The sequence below is a fragment of the Somniosus microcephalus genome, chromosome 33 (assembly GCF_052327205.1).
Source record: "Somniosus microcephalus isolate GS21.2 chromosome 33, FLI_Smic_1.0, whole genome shotgun sequence".
Taxonomy (NCBI): Eukaryota; Metazoa; Chordata; class Chondrichthyes; order Squaliformes; family Somniosidae; genus Somniosus; species Somniosus microcephalus.
Genome location: NC_141019.1, coordinates 39,532,583 through 39,554,901, shown reverse-complemented (window position 1 = coordinate 39,554,901; position 22,319 = coordinate 39,532,583). Strand labels below are relative to the sequence as shown.

At 52.4% G+C, this 22,319-nt stretch overlaps 1 protein-coding gene across 1 annotated transcript in view; it reads right to left on the bottom strand.

The window, feature by feature from the left end:
* Positions 1–21,409, bottom strand: part of LOC147097216 (retinoic acid receptor gamma) — a 39,893-nt gene extending 18,484 nt beyond the window's left edge. The window contains exons 1-3 of the mRNA XM_085973105.1: positions 21,243–21,409; positions 4,792–4,933; positions 773–930 (exon numbers count right to left, since the gene is read on the bottom strand). Coding sequence (XP_085829231.1) covers positions 773–930; positions 4,792–4,933; positions 21,243–21,359 — 417 coding nt within the window. The 5' untranslated portion in view covers positions 21,360–21,409. The remainder of the gene's footprint in view (positions 1–772; positions 931–4,791; positions 4,934–21,242) is intronic.
* Positions 21,410–22,319: the final 910 nt, after the last annotated feature.

The following is a 22,319-nucleotide window of genomic DNA, read 5'->3' as shown; positions in this document are numbered from 1 at the left end:
ACAGTTTGGTCTCCTTATCTAAGGAAGGATATACTTGCCTTGGAGGCGGTGCAACGAAGGTTCACTAGATTGATTCCTGGGATGAGCGGGCTGTCCTATGGGGAGAGATTGAGTAGAATGGGCCGATACTCTCTGGCATTTAGAAGAATGAGAGGTGATCTCATTGAAACATACAAGATTCTGAGGGGGATTGACAGGGTAGATGCTGAGAGGGCTGTTTCCCCCCTGGCTAGAGAGTCTAGAACCAGGGGTCACAGTCTCAGGATAAGGGGTCGGCCATTTAGGACTGAGATGAGGAGGAATTTCTTCACTCAGAGGGTGGTGAATCTTTGGAATTCTCTGCCCCAGAGGGCTGTGGAGGCTCAGTCGTTGAGTATATTCAAGGTTGAGATCGATCGATTTTTGGATTCTAGGGGAATGAAGGGATATGGGGATCGGGCGGGGAAGTGGAGTTCAGATCGAAGATCAGCCATGGTCTCATTGAATGGCGGAGCAGGCTCGAGGAGCTGAATGGCCGACTCCTGCTCCTAATTATGTTTTTATGTTCTCCCTCTCTCCCCATGTCTCTTTCTCTCCCCTCTCTGTCTCTCTCTCTCCCTCTCTCTTTCTCTCCCTCGCTCTCTCTCCTTCTCGCCCTCGCTCTCCCTCTCTCCCTCCCTCGCTCTCTCTTTCCCCTCCCTCCCTCTCTCTCTCTCTCTCCCTCTCCCTCCCTCCCTCCCTCCCTCTCTCTCTCCCTCTCTCTCTCCCTCTCTCTCTCTCTCCCTCGCCTCACCGTCGTGTACTTTCCCAGTTGACAGAGGGACGGGCAAGTTTCCTGATGGGCACGGCACACTTTGTGAATGAGCTCCTCCACCTCCGGGGTCATCGCGTAACTCTCGGCCGCCTCCTCCTTCACTTCCTTCTTCTTCTTGTTCCGGTCATTCCTGACAGCTGTAAACAGAGGAGATCACAGTGAGGCTTCTGGAAAACCAGCTATGGGGGGAAGAGAGAGAGAGAAAGAGAGTGAGAAACAGCGAGCGAGAGAGAGAGAAAGAGAGTGAGAAACAGCGAGAGAGAGAGAGAGAGAGCGAGAAAGATAGAAAGAAAAAGAAAGAGGCGGAGAGGTTTAGGGAGGGAATTCCAGAGCTCGGGGCCCAGGCGGCTGAAGGCACGGCCGCCAATGGTGGAGTGATGGAAATCGGGGGGGGATGCTCAAGAGGGCAGAATTGGAGGAGCGCAGAGATCTCGGAGGGTTGTAGGGGGCAGGAGGAGGTTACAGAGATAGGGAGGGTTGTAGGGGGCTGGAGGAGGTTACAGAGAAAGGGAGGGTTGTAAGGGGCTGGAGGAGGTTACAGAGATGGGGAGGGTTGTAGGGGCTGGAGGAGGTTACAGAGATAGGGAGGGTTGTAGGGGCTGAAGGAGGTTACAGAGCTAGGAAGGGTTGTAGGGGGCTGGAGGAGGTTACAGAGATAGGGAGGGTTGTAGGGGCTGGAGGAGATTACAGAGATAGGGAGGGTTGTAGGGGCTGGAGGAGGTTACAGAGATAGGGAGGGTTGTAGGAGCTGGAGGAGGTTACAGAGATAGGGAGGGTTGTAGGGGCTGGAGGAGGTTACAGAGATAGGGAAGGTTGTAGGGGCTGGAGGGGGTTACAGAGATAGGGAGGATTGTAGGGGCTGGAGGAGGTTACAGAATAGGGAGTGTTGTAGGGGGCTGGAGGAGGTTACAGAGATAGGGAGGGGAGTAGGGGCTGGAGGAGGTTGCAGAGACAGGGAGGGTTGTAGGGGCTGGAGGAGGTTACAGAGATAGGGAGGGTTGTAGGGGCTGGAGGAAGTTACAGAGATAGGGAGGGGTGTAGGGGCTGGAGGAAGTTACAGAGATAGGGAGGGTTGTTGCAGCTGGAGGAGGTTACAGAGATAGGGAGGGGGGTCGAGGAGGCAACGGAGACATTTGAAAAGGAGGATGAGAATTTTAAAATTGAGATGTTAAAGTCTCTGTAACTCTCTCTCTGTCTCTCTCTCTCTGTCTCTGTCTCTCTCTCTGTCTCTCTGTGTGTGTCTCTCTCTCTGTCTCTCTCTCTGTTTCTATCTCTCTCTCTGTATCTCTCTCTCAATTCAATTCAAATTGCTTTATTGGCATGACAAGGTACATCTTATGTTGCCAAAGCACCGAAAAAACATTTATGGTTGAACACATAAACGCAGATCTATCCATATAGTGTATAAACACATATATCCCTGTGTGTATAAATATACACTCATATAATATGTATATACTCTTTTCTTAGATTTAATGGTTGTCCCTCTGTTTATGGCAAGCTGTAACATAGTTTGCCGCTAGTGTTACACAATTTCTCTCTTCCCCTAATAGGTATGGGAGTTTTTGGTCGTCATTCAAATTTTTGAACTCAGGGCATATTTGTGTGAATTTTGGGTAGAAATTCCCCCTTATGCCCTGATAGTTTCCACAAGCTGTGAGGAAGTGCATCTTTGTCTCCACCACTCCCTGACTGCAGTGAGAGCATATCCTGTCCTCTCTTGGCAGACAGGTCTGTCTGTGTCTGCCTTTTTCGATGGCCAGGCTATGCTCACTAAGTCTGTACATTCTCAAGGTTCTTCTCAATTTGCTATCTTTTACCGTGGTCAGGTATTCAGCCATGTTGTATTGTCTGTTTAGGGCCAAGTAGCATTCGAGTTTGTTTTGTGTTTTTGCTGTTTCTGTCCAATATGTCAGATATTTTTCCTTTTGTTTAGTGACAATTGTGTTGGGTCGAATTCTCTGTGCTACGATGTCACTGTCCTGGGGCTGGTTATTATTAGTAGTGTTAGTAGTTACTTCACTGAGTCCCAGGACTAGTTGACTGAGGGTATTCTTCTTTATGATCCTCTCTTGGCATTTCAGGGCTTCGTAATGATAGCAGTGGGGGTTGCTCATTTTTATGTGTTTCCAAAATTTGGTGGCTCTTTTTTGGATATTAATTAGTAGTGGATATTGGCCTAGTTCTGCCCTGCATGCATTGTTTGCGGTTTTCCTCTGAGTCCAGAGGATACTTTTACAGAATTCTGCATGTAGGATCTCAATTGGGTGTTTGTCCCATTTTGCAAATTCTTGTTGTGTTAGCGGACCCCACACCTCACTGCCATAGAGTGCAATTGGTTCAATTACTGATTTAAAAATTTTGAGCCAAATGCCAATTGGGATTTCTATTTGGATTGACTTTTTAATAGCATAGAAAGCCCTTCTTGCTTTCTCTTTCAGTTCATTCACAGCCAGATGAAAATTTCCCGTAGAACTGATTTTTAAGCCTAAGTATGTGTAGTTTGTAGTTTGTTCAATTTTAGTTGTTCCTGGTGTGAAATTTATTTTGGGTCTCTGATGTCTGGATCTTTGCTGGAACACAAGAACTTTGGTTTTTTGGGGGGTTATTGTCAGGGCCCAGGTCTGACAGAATGACTCCAGCAGATCCAGGTTCTGCTGCAGACCCTCCTTAGTTGGTGAGAGCAGAACCAGGTCATCTGCATAGAGGAGAAATTTAACCTTGGAATCATATAGGGCGAGGCCAGGTGCTGTAGATTGTTCAAGTAGTTTTGCCAATTCATTTATGTAAATATTAAAGAGTGTCAGTGAGATGGGCGAGCCCTGCGCCACACCACGCCCCTGTGAGAAGTATTTTGTTTGTTTGTCTCCAATTTTAACTGCACATTTATTGTTTGTATACATTGATTTAATTACATCATATGTTTTTCCCCCTACACCACTCTCTCTCTCTCTGTCTCTCACTCTCTCTCTCTCTCTGTCTCTCTCTCTGTCTGTCTGTCTCTCTCTCTGTCTGCCTCTCTCTCTCTCTGTGTGTCTCTCTCTCTCCCTCTGTCTGCCTCTCTCTGTCTCTCCCTCGCTGTCTCTCTCTCTCTCTCTCTCTGTCTCTCTCTCTCTGACTCGCTCTCTCTCTCTCTCTCTCTCTCTCTCTGTTTCTCTCTCTCTCTCTCTCTCTCTCTCCCTCTCTCTCTCTGTTTCTCTCTCTCTCTCCCTCTCTCTCTCGCTGGTGAAGTTACTCCGGTGTCTGTGTGTGAAGTGTAAGCAGTCTGAGCTGAGGAGACTATGATTGATGATGTCCCAGTGACTGGGGTGGGAGGGTCATGTCCCAGAGACAGGAGGAGTGAGCCGGACTGACAGCGGAAAGCATGGACCACTGAGGGTCTATAACTCACCAGCACAGGCCCACTGTCAGCCAGTGTCTGTGGGAAGTGAAGCCTTTAAACAACAGGGGGGCAGCCTTCTCACAGCACCCAGAGTCTCACATCACTGTCTGGCACTTTCATTTACCTGACAGAGACGGAGAGAGACAGAGAGACGGAGAGAGACGGAGAGACGGAGCGAGACGGAGAGAGAGAGAGAGACAGAGAGAGAGAGAGAGAGACAGAGACAGTGAGAGACAGAGAGAGACAGAGAGGGAGAGAGACAGAAAGAGAGAGACAGAGACACAGAGAGAGAGAGTGACAGAGACAGAGAGAGAGAGACAGAGAGGGAGAGAGACAGAGACAGAGAGACAGAGAAAGAGACAGAGAGGGAGAGAGACAGAGAGCAAGAGACAGAGAGAGAGAGTGAGACAGAGAGAGAGACAGAGAGAGTGAGACAGAGAGAGAGAGACAGAAAGAGACAGAGACATAGAGAGAGACACAGAGAGAGAGAGACAGAGAGAGACAGAGACATAGAGAGAGACAGAGTGAGAGAGACAGAGAGAGACAGAGAGAGAAACACCGGGGTTCAGTGCACGAGTCACCCCACTAATCGCGAGGGTAGCTGAGCTGTTCTTACACTCCTTCGACATTCCGACCTCGAAGCACTTCTGGAGCCGGCAGTACTGGCAGCGGTTCCTCGTCACCTTGTTGATGGCGCAGTTCTTATCACGGTGGCAGGTGTAGACCATATTCTTCTGGATGCTGCGCCGGAAGAAACCCTGCATCACACGAGTGGGAAATATAACACGCGTCATCGGGCGCTATTCGCACCTGGGAGACCTCACGGGACAAAACACGCCAGGCCAATCCCTGAGCTGAGATGGTGCCCGCCCCGCAGTTAATGAGGACCCTGTGGCGGGGAGGGGCGTGGGCAGAGGCCAGAGAGATTCACACTCAGATAACGAGAAAGGATTAATTAGCAATCTTGTTGTACGAGGCCCCTTGGGTCGGAGTGATCATAATATGATCGATTTCTTCATTAAGATGGAGAATGAAGTAATTGACTCAGAGACTAGGGTCCTAAATTTAAATAAAGGAAACTACGATGGTCTGAGGAGCGAGTTGGGTAGGATTGATTGGGGAATGTCACTCAAAGGGTTGACGGTGGATAGGCAATGGCAAACATTCAAAGACCGAATGGATGAACTACAGAATTTGTTCATCCCAGTTTGGCATAAAAATAAAACAAAAAAGGTGACTCAACCGTGGTTAACAAGGGAAATTAGGGATAGCATAAGATCCAAGGAGAGGACATATAAATTGGCCAGAAAAAGCAATAATCCTGAGGATTGGGAGCAGTTTAGGATTCAACAAAGGAGGACAAAGGGATTAATTAAGAAGGGGAAAATAGAATATGAGAGTAAGCTTGCAGGGAACATAAAAACTGACTGTAAAAGCTTTTATAGATATGTGAAGAGAAAAAGATTGGTGAAGTCAAGCGTAGGTCCCTTGCAGTCAGAATCAGGGGAATTTATAATGGGGAACAAAGAAATGGCAGACCAACTAAATACATATTTTGGTTCTGTCTTCACAAAGCAGGACACAAATAACCTCCCAGAGATGCCGGGAAACATAGGGTCTGATGAAAGGGTGGAACTGAAAGAAATCAGTATTTGTAGGGAAATGGTGTTAGGAAAATTGATGGGACTGAAGTCCGATAAATCCCCATGGCCTGATAATCTACATCCTAGGGTACTTAAGGAAGTGGCCCTAGAAATAGTAGATGCATTGCTGGTCATCTTCCAGAACTCGATAGACTGGAACAGTACCCATGGATTGGAGGGTGGCTAATGTTACCCCACTATTCAAAAAAGGTGGTAGAGAAAAAGCGGGGAATTATAGACTGGTAAGCTTGACATCAGTAGTGGGGAAAATGCTAGAGTCCATTATAAAAGATGTAATAGCAGAGCACTTGGAAATCAGTGACAGGATCGGACAAAGTCAACATGGATTTACAAAAGGTAAATCATGCTTGACTAATCTACTGTAATTTTTTGAGGATGTAACTGGTAAAATAGATAAGGGAGAACCAGTGGATGTGGTGTATTTGGACTTTCAGAAGGCTTTCGATAAGGTCCCACATAAGAGATTAGCGTGCAAAATTAAGGCACATGGGATTGGGGGCAAGGTATTGACTTGGATAGAGAACTGGTTGGCGGACAGAAGCCAGAGAGTTGGAATAAATGGGTCGTTTTCCGAGTGGCAGGCAGTGACTAGTGGGGTACCGCAAGGATCGGTCCTCGGACCCCAGCTGTTCACAATATACATTAATGATCTGGACGAGGGAATTGGATGTAATATCTCCAAATTTGCAGACGACACAAAGCTGGGCGGGAGGGTAAGCTGTGAGGAGGATGTCGTGAAACTCCAGTACAATTTGGACAGGTTGAGTGATTGGGCAGAAACATGGCAAATGCACTATACTGTGGATAAATGTGAGGTTATCCACTTTGGTGGCAAAAACAGGAAGGCAGATTATTATTTGAATGGCAATAGATTGGGAGAAGGGGAAGTGCAAAGAGACCTGGGTGTTCTTGTGCACCAGTCGCTGAAGGTAAGCATGCAGGTGCAGCAGGCGGTTAAGAAGGCAAATGGTATGTTGGCCTTCGTAGCAAGAGGGTTCGAGTACAAGAACAAGGATATCTTGCTACAGTTGTACAGGGCCTTGGTGAGACCACACCTTGAGTATTGTGTGCAGTTTTGGTCGCCTTATCTGAGGAAGGACGTTCTTGCCATGGAGGGAGTGCAGCGAAGATTCACCAGGCTGATACCTGGGATGGCAGGAATGACGTATGAGGAGAGATTGTGTCGATTGGGCTTATACTCACTGGAGTTTAGAAGATTGAGAGGGGATCTCATCGAAACCTATAAAATTCTGTCAGGCCTGGACAGACTAGATGCAGGAAGGATGTTTCCGATGGCCGGGGAGTCCAGAACCAGGGGTCATAGTCTAAGGATAAGGGGTAAGCCATTTAGGACTGAGATGAGGAGGAATTTCTTCACCCAGAGAGTGGTGAACCTGTGTAATTATCTGCCACAGAGGGCGGTGGAGGCCAGTTCATTAAATATATTCAAGAAGGAGTTGGATATAAAGGGATCAAGGGGTATGGGGAGAAAGCAGGGACCGGGTACTGAATTTGGATGATCAGCCATGATCTCATTGAATGGCGGAGCAGGCTCGAGGGGCCGAATGGCCGACTCCTGCTCCTATCTTCTATGTTTCTATATTTCTATGTGCTGCCGCATCAGTGTGGCACTGAGCCCCAGACACACACACACAGAGCAGGAAGATCCCAGGCTCCATCTCTTGCCTGTGCTGGGGGAGCTGATCTCACAACAACAACTTGTATTTATACAGCGCCTATAACGTCCCGAGGCGCTTCACAGGAGCGTAAATCAGACACCGAGCCAGATGAGGAGATATTAGGACAGGTGACAAAAAGCTTGGTCAAAGAGGTAGGTTTTAAGGAGCGTCTTAAAGGAGGAGAGAGAGAGAGAGAGAGGCGGAGAGGTTTAGGGAGGGATTTCCAGAGCTTGGGGCCCAGGCGGCTGAAGGTACAGCCACTAATGGTAGAGCGATGGATGCGCAAGAGGCCAGAATTGGAGGAGCGCAGAGATCTCGGAGGGTTGTAGGGACTGGAGGAGGTTACAGAGATAGGGAGGGTTGTAGGGGCTGGAGGAGGTTACAGAGATAGGGAGGGTGGTGGGGGCTGGAGGAGGTTACAGAGATAGGGAAGGTTGTAGGGGGCTGGAGGAGGTTACAGAGACAGGGAGGGTGGTAGGGGGCTGGAGGAGGTTACAGAGATAGGGAGGGTTGTAGGGGGCTGGAGGAGGGTACAGAGATAGGGAGGGTTGTAGGGACTGGAGGAGGTTACAGAGATAGGGAGGGTTGTAGGGGCTGGAGGAGGTTACAGAGATAGGGAGGGTGGTAGGGGGCTGGAGGAGGTTACAGAGATAGGGAGGGTTGTAGGGGGCTGGAGGAGGTTACAGAGACAGGGAGGGTGGTAGGGGGCTGGAGGAGGTTACAGAGATAGGGAGGGTTGTAGGGGGCTGGAGGAGGGTACAGAGATAGGGAGGGTTGTAGGGAGCTGGAGGAGGTTACAGAGATAGGGAGGAATGTAGGGGGCTGGAGGAGGTTACAGAGATAGGGAGGGTTGTCAGGGGCTGGAGGAGGTTACAGAGATAGGGAGAGGTGTAGGGGCTGGAGGAGGTTACAGAGATAGGGAGGGTTGTAGGGGTTGGAGGAGGTTACAGAGATAGGGAGAGGTGTAGGGGGGCTGGAGGAGGTTACAGAGATAGGGAGGGTTGTAAGGGTTGGAGGAGGTTACAGAGATAGGGAGGGTTGTAGGGGGCTGGAGGTGGTTACAGAGATAGGGAGGGTTGTAGGGGGCTGGAGGAGGTTACAGAGATAGGGAGAGGTGTAGGGGCTGGAGGAGGTTACAGAGATAGGGCGGGGTGTCGGGGGCTGGAGGAGGTTACAGAGGTAGGAAGGGTTGTAGCGGGTTGGAGGAGATTACAGAGATAGGGAGGGGTAGGGTCTGGAGGAGGTTACAGAGATAGGAAGAGGTGTAGGGGCTGGAGGAGGTTACAGAGATGGGGAGTGTTGTAGGAGCCAGGAGGAGGTTACAGAGATAGGGAAGATTGTAGGGGGCTGGAGGAGGTTACAGAGACAGGGAGGATTGTAGAGGCTGGAGGAGGTTACAGAGATAGGGAGGGTTGTAGCGGGCTGGAGGAGGTTACAGAGATAGGGAGGGTTGTAGGGGGCTGGAGGAGGTTACAGAGATAGGGAGGGTTGTAGGGGGCGGGAGGAGGTTACAGAGATAGAGAGTGTTGTAGGGGCTGGAGGAGGTTACAGAGATAGGGAGGGTTGTAGGGGCTGGAGGAGGTTACAGAGATAAGGAGGATTGTAGGGGGCTGGAGGAGGTTACAGAGATAGGGAGTGTTGTAGGGGCTGGAGGAGGTTACAGAGATAGGGTGGGGTGTCGGGGGCTGGAGGAGATTACAGAAATAGGGAGGGAGGGGCTTTAGGAGGTTACAGAGATAGGGAGGGAGGGGCGAGGAGTCCATGGAGGGATTTGAAAACAAGGATGAGAATTTTAAAATTAACCAGAAGCCAGTGTAGGTCAGCAAGCTCAGGGTGGGGTGATGAGTGAACGGGACTCGGTGTGAGTTAGGACACGGGGCAGTGAGCACAGGGGGTGATGGGTGAACGGGACTGGGTGCGAGTTAGGACACGGGGCAGTGAGCACAGGGGGTGATGGGTGAACGGGACTGGGTGCGAGTTAGGACACGGGGCAGTGAGCACAGGGGGTGATGGGTGAACGGGACTGGGTGTGAGTTAGGACACGGGGCAGTGAGCACAGGGGGTGATGGGTGAACGGGACTGGGTGCGAGTTAGGACACGGGGCAGTGAGCACAGGGGGTGATGGGTGAACGGGACTGGGTGTGAGTTAGGACACGGGGCAGTGAGCACAGGGGGTGATGAGTGAACGGGACTGGGTGTGAGTTAGGACACGGGGCAGTGAGCACAGGGGGTGATGGGTGAACGGGACTCGGTGTGAGTTAGGACACGGGGCAGTGAGCACAGGGGGTGATGAGTGAATGGGACTGGGTGTGAGTTAGGACACGGGGCAGTGAGCCCAGGGGGTGATGGGTGAACGGGACTGGGTGTGAGTTAGGACACGGGGCAGTGAGCACAGTGGGTGATGGGTGAATGGGACTGCGTGCGAGTTAGGACACGGGGCAGTGAGCACAGGGGGTGATGGGTGAACGGGACTGGGTGTGAGTTAGGACACGGGGCAGTGAGCACAGGGGGTGATGAGTGAACGGGACTGGGTGTGAGTTAGGACACGGGGCAGTGAGCACAGGGGGTGATGGGTGAACGGGACTCGGTGTGAGTTAGGACACGGGGCAGTGAGCACAGGGGGTGATGAGTGAATGGGACTGGGTGAGAGTTAGGACACGGGGCAGTGAGCCCAGGGGGTGATGGGTGAACGGGACTGGGTGTGAGTTAGGACACGGGGCAGTGAGCACAGGGGGTGATGGGTGAACGGGACTGGGTGTGAGTTAGGACACGGGGCAGTGAGCACAGTGGGTGATGGGTGAATGGGACTGCGTGCGAGTTAGGACACGGGGCAGTGAGCACAGGGGGTGATGGGTGAACGGGACTGGGTGTGAGTTAGGACACGGGGCAGTGAGCACAGGGGGTGATGGGTGAACGGGACTCAGTGTGAGTTAGGACACGGGGCAGTGAGCACAGGGGGTGATGAGTGAATGGGACTGGGCGTGAGTTAGGACACGGGGCAGTGAGCACAGGGGGTGATGGGTGAACGGGACTGGGTGTGAGTTAGGACACGGGGCAGTGAGCACAGGGGGTGATGAGTGAACGGGACTGGGTGTGAGTTAGGACACGGGGCAGTGAGCACAGGGGGTGATGGGTGAACGGGACTGGGTGCGAGTTAGGACACGGGGCAGTGAGCACAGGGGGTGATGGGTGAACGGGACTGGGTGTGAGTTAGGACACGGGGCAGTGAGCACGGGGTGATGGGTGAACGGGACTGGGTGCGAGTTAGGACACGGGGCAGTGAGCACAGGGGGTGATGGGTGAACGGGACTCGGTGTGAGTTAGGACACGGGGCAGTGAGCACAGGGGGTGATGGGTGAACGGGACTGGGTGTGAGTTAGGACACGGGGCAGTGAGCACAGGGGGTGATGGGTGAACGGGAGTGGGTGTGAGTTAGGACACGGGGCAGTGAGCATAGGGGTGATGGGTGAACGGGACTGGGTGTGAGTTAGGACACGGGGCAGTGAGCACAGGGGGTGATGGGTGAACGGGACTGGGCGTGAGTTAGGACACGGGGCAGTGAGCACAGGGGGTGATGAGTGAACGGGACTGGGTGTGAGTTAGGACACGGGGCAGTGAGCACAGGGGGTGGTGAGTGAACGGAACTGGGTGCGAGTTAGGACACGGGGCAGTGAGCACAGGGGGTGATGGGTGAATGGGACTGGGTGTGAGTTAGGACGCGGGGCAGTGAGCACAGGGGGTGATGGGTGAACGGGACTGGGTGTGAGTTAGGACACGGGGCAGTGAGCACGGGGTGATGGGTGAATGGGACTGGGTGTGAGTTAGGACATGGGGCAGTGAGCACGGGGTGATGGGTGAACGGGACTGGGTGCAAGTTAGGACACGGGGCAGTGAGCACAGAGGGTGATGGGTGAACGGGACTCGGTGTGAGTTAGGACACGGGGCAGTGAGCACAGGGGGTGATGGGTGAACGGGACTGGGTGCGAGTTAGGACACGGGGCAGTGAGCACAGGGGGTGATGGGTGAACGGGACTGGGTGTGAGTTAGGACACGGGGGGTGATGAGTGAATGGGACTCGGTGCGAGTTAGGACACGGGGCAGTGAGCACAGGGGGTGATGAGTGAATGGGACTCGGTGCGAGTTAGGACACGGGGCAGTGAGCACAGGGGGTGATGAGTGAACGGGACTCGGTGCGAGTTAGGACACGGGGCAGTGAGCACAGGGGGTGATGAGTGAACGGGACTCGGTGCGAGTTAGGACACGGGGTGCAGTGTTTTGGATGAGCTGAAGTTTTCGGAGGGTGAAAGAAGGGACTCTGACCAGGAGTGCGTTGGAATAGTCGGGTCTGGAGGTAACAAAGGCAGGGATGAGGGTTTCAGCAGCAGATTAACTGAGGCAGGGGCGGGAGATGGTCGAGGTTACGGAGGGTGGGTGTAGGCGCTCTTCGTTATGATGCCGATATGTGGTCAGAAGCTCATTTGAGGGTCAAATATGACACCAAGGTTGTGTGGTACTGAGCCCCACACACACACACACACACACACACACACACACACACACACACACACACGGAGCAGTAAGATCCCAGCCTCCATCCCCGGCATGTGCTGAGTTAGCCGGTCTCTTCTGGAGGTGGTGGGGGCAGAGGGGGGGGGGGCGCGGGGGAGTTGGGGGAGTTGCAATTTCCCTCAGTGGTTTGAGGGCTGGGGTGAAATCAGCCAGGGCTCCTGTTCCTGATCACTGTGCTGTGAAGTCTTGCTGAATGTCAGGCTCAGCTGTGATGCCTCCTGTGGGTGAATATCCTGCTATCTGGCATCACTGATGGAGTTCCAGAAGGCAGCTTCGTGCTCGTGGAACCTGTATCTTTAGCCAGGTGTCGGAGATTAGCGGGGTGGCAGGGGGTCTGGGCGGGGGGCAACTGGCGGAATGTGAACACTGTCTGAACTTCACATCACACGCTACTCAAGAATGGAGCGGGTGCAGAGGACTAACTATCGCAATAAGCCAAGCAGATCGCACCTTGTGTAACACCACTCCGGGTTTTGTGATTGATCCACTCCAGGTTTGGGGATGTAGCTGGTCCATGGTTTGTGACTGATCCACTCCAGGTTTGGGGATGTATCCGGTCCATGGTTTGTGACTGATACACTCCATGGTTGGGGATGGATCCGGTCCATGGTTTGTGACTGATCCACACCAGGTTTGGCCCTGGACCCAGTCCATGTTTTGTGACTGAACCACTCCAGGTTTGGTGCTGGATCCGGTCCATGTTTTATGACTGATCTGTTCCATGTCTTGTGACTGATCCACTCCAGGTTTGGGTGGATCCGTTCCATGTTTTGTGACTGATCTGTTCCATGTCTTGTGACTGATCCACTCTGGGTTTGAAGATGGATCCTTTCCATGTTCTTTGACTGATCCACTCCAGGCTTGGGGTGGATTTGTTCCATGTTTTGTGACTTATCACACCCAGGTTTGGTAGGAACCGTTCCATGTTTTGTGACTGATCCACACCAGGTTTGAAGATGGATCCTTTCCATGTTTTGTGACTGATCCACTCCAGGTTTGGCCCTGGAACCGTTCCATGTTTTGTGACTGATCCACACCAGGTTTGAAGATGGATCCTTTCCATGTTTTGTGACTGATCCACTCCAGGTTTGAAGCTGGATCCTTTCCATGTTTTGTGACTGATCCACTCCAGGTTTGGTGCTGGATCCGTTCCATGTTTTGTGACTGATCCACCCCAGGTTTGGCCCTGGAAACGTTCCATATTTTGTGATTGAACCTATTCCATGTTTTGTGCTGGCTCCGTTCCAGGGTTTATGATGGATCTCTTCCAGATTTTGTGCTGGATCTATTCCGTGTGTTGCAATCAACCTAGTCCAAGTTTGGCTCCGCTCCGTGTTTTGTGACTGATCCAGTCTGGGTTTGGCGATTGATCTGCTCCAGGTTTTATACTGAACCTATTCCAGGTTTTGTGTCAAACCCCCTCCGAGTTCGAGGAATGACGAGAAATTTAGTATCAGCAGGATATTTGACTGCAAGGGGCATCGCGCCAAGCTCCAATCATGTCCTCACCTGGCACCCCCACACATCCAGCACAGACACGATGGGTCGAATAAACATAGAAACATAGAAACATAGAAGATAGGAGCAGGAGTAGGCCATTCGGCCCCTCGAGCCTGCTCCGCCATTCAATGAGATCATGGCTGATCATCCAAATTCAGTACCCTGTCCCTGCCTTCTCCCCATATCCCTTGATCCCTTTAGCCTTAAGAAATATATCTAACTCCTTCTTGAATATATTTAATGAATTGGCCTCAACTGCCCTGTGTGGTAGAGAATTCCACAGGTTCACCACTCTCTGGGTGAAGAAATTCCTCCTCATCTCTGTCCTAAATGGCTTACCCCTTATCCTTAGACTGTGACCCCTGGTTCTGGACTCCCCCGCCATCGGGAACATCCTTCCTGCATCTAGTCTGTCTAATCCTGTTAGAATTTTATAAGTTTCAATGAGATCCCCTCATTCTTCTAAACTCCAGCGAGTATAAGCCCAATCGACCCAATCTCTCCTCATACGTCATTCCTGCCATCCCAGGTATCAGCCTGGTGAATCTTCGCTGCACTCCTTCCATGACAAGAACATCCTTCTTCAGGTAAGGTGACCAAAACTGCACACAATACTCAAGGTGTGGTCTCACCAAGGCCCTGTACAACTGCAGCAAGACATCCTTGTTCCTGTACTCGAACCCTCTCGCTACGAAGGCCAACATACCATTTGCCTTCTTAACCGCCTGCTGCACCTGCATGCTTACCTTCAGCGACTGGTGCACAAGGACACCCAGGCCTTGTTGCACTTCCCCTTCTCCCAATCTATTGCCATTCAGATAATAATCTGCCTTCCTGTTTTTGCCACCGAAGTGGATAACCTCGCATTTATCCACATTATACTGCATCTGCCATGCTTCTGCCCAATCACCCAACCTGTCCAAATCATCCTGGAGTTTCTCGGCATCCTCCTCACAGCACACACGCCCACCCAGCTTTGTGTCATCTACAAACTTGGAGATATTACATCTAGTTCCCTCGTCTAGATCATTTATATATAGTGAATAGCTGGGGTCCTAGCACCAATCCCTGTGGTACCCCATTAGTCACTGCCTGCCACTCGGAAAAATAGCCTCCTTCTGTGCCATTAATTTCTACGATTCTATGATTGGCTAGCGATCAGGAGCAGGAACCCGGGCTGGTTCCCTCCCTCCATCCTTAACCCAAAGGCACCAAACCCACAGCGCCTGGTCTGCACTCAAGGCCTCCATAATCAGCACCTGTGAAGAGACGCTCGGTCACTTGACCAGGAAACACCAAGACTGGTTCGACGAGAACGACCAGCTAATAAGCCGCAAGCGCAAGGCATTCCTGGACTGGAAACGGCAACACAACTCGAGAGCAAGGCGGCAGCGCTACAGACGCCTGAAGGCCGAGGTCCAACAAAAAACTTGCGACCTGAAGAACAGATGGTGGGTGGAGAAAGCGCAGGAGATCCAGCAGCTAGCCGACAACCACGACGTGCGTGGATTCTTTAGCGCAGTCAAGACCATCTGCGGCCCAAGCACCCAAGGCCCTACCCCACTGCGGGCCAAGAACGGAGAGGTACTCATCAGGGACAGAGAGGCAGTCAGTGCCCATTGGAAGGAGCACTTCGAAGATCTCCTTAACCGAGACTCTGTCTTCGACGCGAGTGTCCTCGACTCCATCCTGCAGCATGCTACCCGCCACCATCTCAGCACAACCCCAGCCCGGCATGAGGTTGAAAAGGCCATCCGACAACTGAAGAACAACAAGGCCTCAGGAGCAGATGGAATCCCTGCTGAGGCGCTAAAGCATGGCGGAGAAGCACTACTGGTGCGAATTCATGAACTCATTTATCTTATCTGGAAGGAGGAGGGCATGCCAGGGGATCTCAGAGATGCTGTAATTGTGACCATCTTCAAGAAAGGTGACAAGTCAGATTGCGGTAATTACAGAGGAGTTTCCCTGCTGTCTGCCACAGGGAAAGTCATCGCAAGAATCCTCCTCAATCGCCTTCTCCCAGTGGCCGAAGAGCTCCTCCCAGAGTCGCAATGCGGATTCCGCCCACTAAGGGGCACAATAGACTTGATCTTCACCGCACATCAATTACAAGAGAAATGCAAGGAACAGCACCAACCACTGTACATGGCCTTCTTTGATCTCACAAAGGCCTTCGACACTGTCAACCGTGGGGGATTATGGAGTGTCCTCCTCAAATTCGGCTGCCCTCAAAAGTTTGTCACCATCCTCTGCCTGCTTCACGACGACATGCAAGCCGTGATCCTGACCAACGGTTCCACCACAGACCCAATTCATGTACGGACCGGGGTCAAGCAAGGCTGTGTCATCGCACCAATGCTCTTCTCGATCTTCCTGGCTGCAATGCTCCATCTCACCCTCAGTAAGCTCCCCGCTGGAGTGGAGCTAATCTACAGAACAAATGGGAAACTGTTCAACCTCCATTGCCTCCAGTCCAGACCCAAGGTCGTCCCATCCTCTGTTGTCGAATTACAGTACGCAGACGACACTTGCATCTGCGCTCACTTGGAGGTCGAACTCTAAACCATCGTCAACACCTTCACCGAAGCGTACGAGAGCATGGGCCTTACACTAAACATCTGTAAGACAAAGGTCCTCTACCAACCTGACCCCGCCACACAGTACTGCCCCACGATTATCAAAATCCATGACAAGGCCTTGGACAACGTGGACCACTTTCCAAACCTCGGGAGCCTATTGTCAACAAGGGCAGACGTCGATGATGAAGTCCAACACTGCCTTCAGTGTGCCAGTGCAGCCTTCGGTCGCCTGAGGAAGAGAGTGTTTGAAGACCAGGACCTCAAACCCGGCACTAAGCTCATGGTCTACAGAGCAACAGTGATACCCGCCCTGCTGTATCCCTCAGAGACATGGACCATGTACAGCAGGCACCTCAAAGCACTGGCGAGGTACCACCAACGCTGCCTCCGCAAGATCCTGCAAATCCATTGGCAGGATAGGCGCACCAACGTCAGTGTTCTTGCTCAGGCCTACATTCCCAGCATCGAAGTTTTGACCACGCTCGATCAACTCCGACGGACGGGTCACATCGTCCACATGCCCGATACGAGACTCCCAAAACAAGCGCTCTACTCGGAGCTCCGGCACGGCAAGAGAGCCCCAGGTGGGCAGAGGAAACACTTCAAGGACACCCTCAAAGCCTCCTTGAAAAAGTGAAATATCCCTCACTGACACCTGGGAATCCCTGGCCCAAGACCGCACAAAGTGGAGGAGAAGCATCCGGGAAGGCGTCAAACACCTCGAGTCTCTTCGCCGGGAGCAAGCGGAAGCCAAGCGCAAGGAGCGCAAGGAGCGCACGTCAACCCAAGCACCCCACCCACCCACCCCTTCAACCACCGTCTGCCCCACCCTGTGACAGAGACTGTAGGTCCCGCATTGGACTCATCAGTCACCTGAGAACTCATTTGTAATGTGGAAGCAAGTCATCCTCGGTTCCGAGGGACGGCCTAAGAAGAAGAAGACTAAGCTCGGGTGTGGAGCCTGGGACTAGTCTGTGTGACTCATTGCCACACTACACCAACAACATTTGTACAGCCCCTTTAATACCGCCCCTTTCACGCAGTACAACGTCCCAAGGCGTTTCACAGGAGCGATTATCAAACAAAATGTGACAACGAGCCACATCAGGAGATATTAGGACAGGCGACCACAAGCTCAGTCAAAGAGGAAGGTTTTACGGAACGTCTTAAAGGAGGAGAGAGCAAGAGAGAGGCGGAGAGGTTTAGGGAGGGAATTCCAAAGCTTAGAGCCCAGGCGGCTGAAGACACGGCCGCCAATGGTGGAGCGATGGAAATCGGGGGGGATGCACAAGAGGCCAGAATTGGAGGACAGCAGAGATCTGGGAGGGTTGTCGGGGCTGGAGGAGGTTACAGAGATAGGGAGGGTTGTAGGGGGCTGGAGGAGGTTACAGAGATAGGGAGGGTTGTAGGGGCTGGAGGAGGTTACAGAGATAGGGAGGGTTGTAGGGGGCTGGAGGAGGTTACAGAGATAGGGAGGGTTGTAGGGGGCTGGAGGAGGTTACAGAGATAGGGAGGGGTGTAGGGGCTGGAGGAGGTTACAGAGATAGGGAGGGTTGTAGGGGGCTGGAGGAGCTTACAGAGATAGGGAGGGTTGTAGGGGGCTGGAGGAGGTTACAGAGATAGGGAGGGCTGTAGGGGGCTGGAGGAGGTAACAGAGATAGGGAGGGGTGTAGGGGGCTGGAGGAGGTTACAGAGATAGGGAGGGTTGTAGGGGGCTGGAGGAGGTTACAGAGATAGGGAGGGTTGTAGGGGGTGGAGGAGGTTACAGAGATAGGGAGGGTTGTAGGGAGCTGGAGGAGGTTACAGAGATAGGGGGGTTGTAGGGGGCTGGAGGAGCTTACAGAGATAGGGAGGGTTGTAGGGGTCTGGAGGAGGTTACAGAGATAGGGAGGCTTGTAGGGGGCTGGAGGAGGTAACAGAGATAGGGAGGGGTGTAGGGGCTGGAGGAGGTTACAGAGATAGGGAGGGTTGTAGGGAGCTGGAGGAGCTTACAGAGATAGGGAGGGTTGTAGGGAGCTGGAGGAGCTTACAGAGAAAGGGAGGGTTGTAGGGGCTGGAGGAGGTTACAGAGATAGGGAGGGTTGTAGGGAGCTGGAGGAGGTTACAGAGATAGGGAGGGTTGTAGGGGGCTGGAGGAGGTTACAGAGATAGGGAGGGTTGTAGGGGCTGGAGGAGGTTACAGAGATAGGGAGGGTTGTAGGGGCTGGAGGAGGTCACAGAGATAGGGAGGGTTGTAGGGGCTGGCGGAGGTTACAGAGATAGGGAGGGTTGTAGGGAGCTGGAGGAGGTTACAGAGATAGGGAGGGTTGTAGGGGGCTGGAGGAGGTTACAGAGATAGGGAGGGTTGTAGGGGCTGGAGGAGGTTACAGAGATAGGGAGGGTTGTCGGGGCTGGGGGAGGTTACAGAGATAGGGAGGGTTGTAGGGGGCTGGAGGAGGTTACAGAGATAGGGAGGGTTGTAGAGGGCTGGAGGAGGTAACAGAGATAGGGAGGGGTGTAGGGGCTGGAGGAGGTTACAGAGAAAGGGAGGGTTGTAGGGGGCTGGAGGAGGTTACAGAGATAGGGAGGGTTGTAGGGGGCTGGAGGAGCTTACAGAGATAGGGAGGGTTGTAGGGGGCTGGAGGAGGTTACAGAGATAGGGAGGGTTGTAGGGGGCTGGAGGAGGTACACCAGGCTGATACTTGGAATGGCGGGAATGACCTACGAAGAGAGATTAAATAGTTTGGGCTTGTACTCACTGGAGTTTAGAAGATTGAGAGGGGATCTCATCGAAACATATAAAATTATGGCAGGCCTGGACAGGCTGAATTCAGAGAGAATGTTTCCAATGGCCGGGGAGCACAGAACCAGGGGCCACAGTCTAAAAATAGCGGGCAAATCATTTAAAACAGAGATGAGGAAGAATTTCTTCACTCAAAGAGTGGTGAGCCTGTGGAATTCCCTGCCACAGAGGGCTGTGAAGGCTAATTCAATAAATATTTTCAAGAGAGAATTGGATATATTTCTGAAGGCTAAGGGGATTAAGGGTTACGGAGAAAAGGCGGGGACGGGGTACTGAACTGGTAAGATCAGCTATGATCTCAGACGAAGATCAGCCATGATCTCATTGAATGGCGGAGCAGGCTCGAAGGGCCGAATGGCCTACTCCTGTTCCTATCTCTATGTTACAGAGATAGGGAGGGTTGTAGGGGGCTGGGGGAAGTTACAGAGATAGGGAGGGTTGCAGGGGGCTGGAGGAGGTTACAGAGATAGGGAGGGTTGTAGGGGCTGGAGGAGGTTACAGAGATAGGGAGGGTTGTAGGTGGCTGGAGGAGGTTACAGAGATAGGGAGGGTTGTAGGGGCTGGAGGAGGTTACAGAGATAGGGAGGGGTGTAGGGGCTGGAGGAGGTTACAGAGAAAGGGAGGGTTGTAGGGGGCTGGAGGAGGTTACAGAGATAGGGAGGGTTGCAGGGGGCTGGAGGAGGTTACAGAGATAGGGAGGGTTGTAGGGGGCTGGAGGAGGTTACAGAGATAGGGAGGGTTGTAGGGGCTGGAGGAGGTTACAGAGATAGGGAGGGGTGTAGGGGACTGGAGGAGGTTACAGAGATAGGGAGGGGTGTAGGGGACTGGAGGAGGTTACAGAGATAGGGAGGGGTGTAGGGGACTGGAGGAGGTTACAGAGTTAGAGTGGGGTGGGGGGCATGGAGGCCATGAAGGGATTTGAAAACAAGAATGATAATTTTGAAATTGAGGCGTTGCTTAACCAGGTCAACGAGCAAAGGGTGGGGAGACGATGGGTGAGCGGGACTCGGTGCGAGTTAGGACACGGGGGCAGCAGAGTTTTGGATGGCCTCAAGTTTACGTAGGGTGGAATGTGGGAGGCCAGCCAGGAGTGCGTTGGAATAGTCGAGTCTAGAGGCAACAAAAGCAGGGATGAGGGTTTCAGCAGCAGGTGAGCTGAGGCAAGGGGCGGAGACGGACGATGTTGCGGAGGGGGAAATAGGCGGTCTTAGTTATGCCGCGGATATGGGGTCGGAAGCTCATTTCAAGGTCAAATATGACGCCAAGGTTGCGAACAGTGTGGTTCAGCCTCAGACAGATGCTAGGAAGTGGGATGGAGCCGGTGGCTCGGGAACGTAGTTTGTGACGGGGACCGAAGACATTGGAGAATCTGTGGACTGGGGCGGGAGCACCCGTTCACAGCTCCTGCTCCCTAATCCTAGGAATGGGTCCGTCCGGGAATGGGACGGTTCATCTGGAAATGGGAAGCAGGTGCTGGGAGCAAGGGGTTCTGTAAGACCCCTTCATTATTTCAACTGACCTGTGACCACCCCCCTTGACTGATCCAGAGAACCCGTGTACCCGTTGGTCCTGTACACGCATGTGCAGTGAACATGTGTGTGTGAGTGTGAGTGTGAATGTGTGAGTGTGAGTGTGTGAACATGTGAGAGAGAGTGAGTGTGCTAGTGTGGTGAGTGTGCGAGTGTGCGTGTCTGAATGTGTGAGTGTGAAGGTGCAAATGTGAATGTGTGAGTGTGAATGTGTGAGCATGCGAGTGTGAATGTGTGAGTGAATGTGTGAGTGTGAATGTGTGAGTGTGAATGTGTGAGTGTGAATGTGTGAGTGTGAATGTGTGAGTGTGTGAACATGCGAGTGTGAATGTGTGAGTGTGAATGTGTGAGCATGCGAGTGTGAATGTGTGAGTGTGAATGTGTGAGTGTGAATGTGTGAACGTGTGAGAGTGTGCTAGTGTGGTGAGTGTGCGAGTGTGAGTGTCTGAATGTGTGAGTGTGAAGGTGCAAATGTGAATGTGTGAGTGTGAATGTGTGAGCATGCGAGTGTGAATGTGTGAGTGAATGTGTGAGTGTGAATGTGTGAGTGTGTGAGTGTGAATTTGAGTGTGTGAGTGTGAATGCGAGAGTGTGTGGGTGTGAATGTGTGAATGTGCGAGTGTGAATGTGCGAGTATGAAAGTGAGTGTGAAAGTGAGTGTGAGTGTGAGAGTGTGTGGGTGTGAGTGTGTGAATCGTCGAGTGTGAATGTGCGAGTGTGAATTTGTGAGTGTGTGAGTGTGAATACGAGGCAGCCACTAACCTTGCAGCCCTCGCACGAGCTGACTCCGTAGTGATACCCTGAGGACTTGTCCTGACACACAAAGCAGGGTTTGTAAATACGAGGGGGAGGCGGGGGCGATGGTGAACTGGGGATCATCTCCTCCGAACTCGTGCTCTGAGTCTCCACAGCTGCAGGACAGGAAAACAGGAGTGTCAGACTCACCAACTTCCCACCGAGTGACGGCTCGAAAACTTTCATCCGCACATCCGTAGCCCCTCCCTCACCTTAAACACCCGCACCCCCAACACACTGTTTGCAGCCTTGGTGTCATATTTGACCCTGAAATGAGCCTCCAGCCACATATCCGTGGCATAACTAAGACCGCCTACACACACTCACACCCACACACTCTCACACATTCCCACATTCACACTCACATTCATACTCACGTTCACACTCACATTCACACTCACATTCACACTCACATTCACATTCACACTCACACATTCACACACTCAGACTCACACATTCACACTCACACATTCACATTTGCACCTTCACACTCACACTCGCACGTTCAGACACTCACCTCCATAACATCGTCCGTCTCCGCCCCTGCCTCAGCTCATCCGCTGCTGAAACCCTCATCCATGCCTTTGTGACCTCCAGACTTGACTATTCCAACGCACTCCTGACTGGCCTCCCACGTTCCATCCTCCGTAAACTGAGGTCATCGTAAATACGGCTGCCCGTGTCCTAACCCGCACCAAGTCCCGTTCACCCATCGCCCTGCCCTGTGCTCGCTGACCTACACTGGCTCCCGGTTAAGCAACGCCTCAATTTCAGGATTCTCATCCTTGTTTTCAAATCACTTCATGGCCTTCCCCCTCCCTATCTCTGTAACCTCCTCCAGCCCCTACAACCCTCCCTATCTCTGTAACCTCCTCCAGCCCTCTACAACCCTCCCTATCTCTGTAACCTCTTCCAGCCCCTACAACCCTCCCTATCTCTGTAACCTCCTCCAGCCCCTACAACACTCCCTATCTCTGTAGCCTCCTCCGGCCCCCTACAGCCCTCCCTATCTCTGTAACCTCCTCCAGCCCCCTACAACCCTCC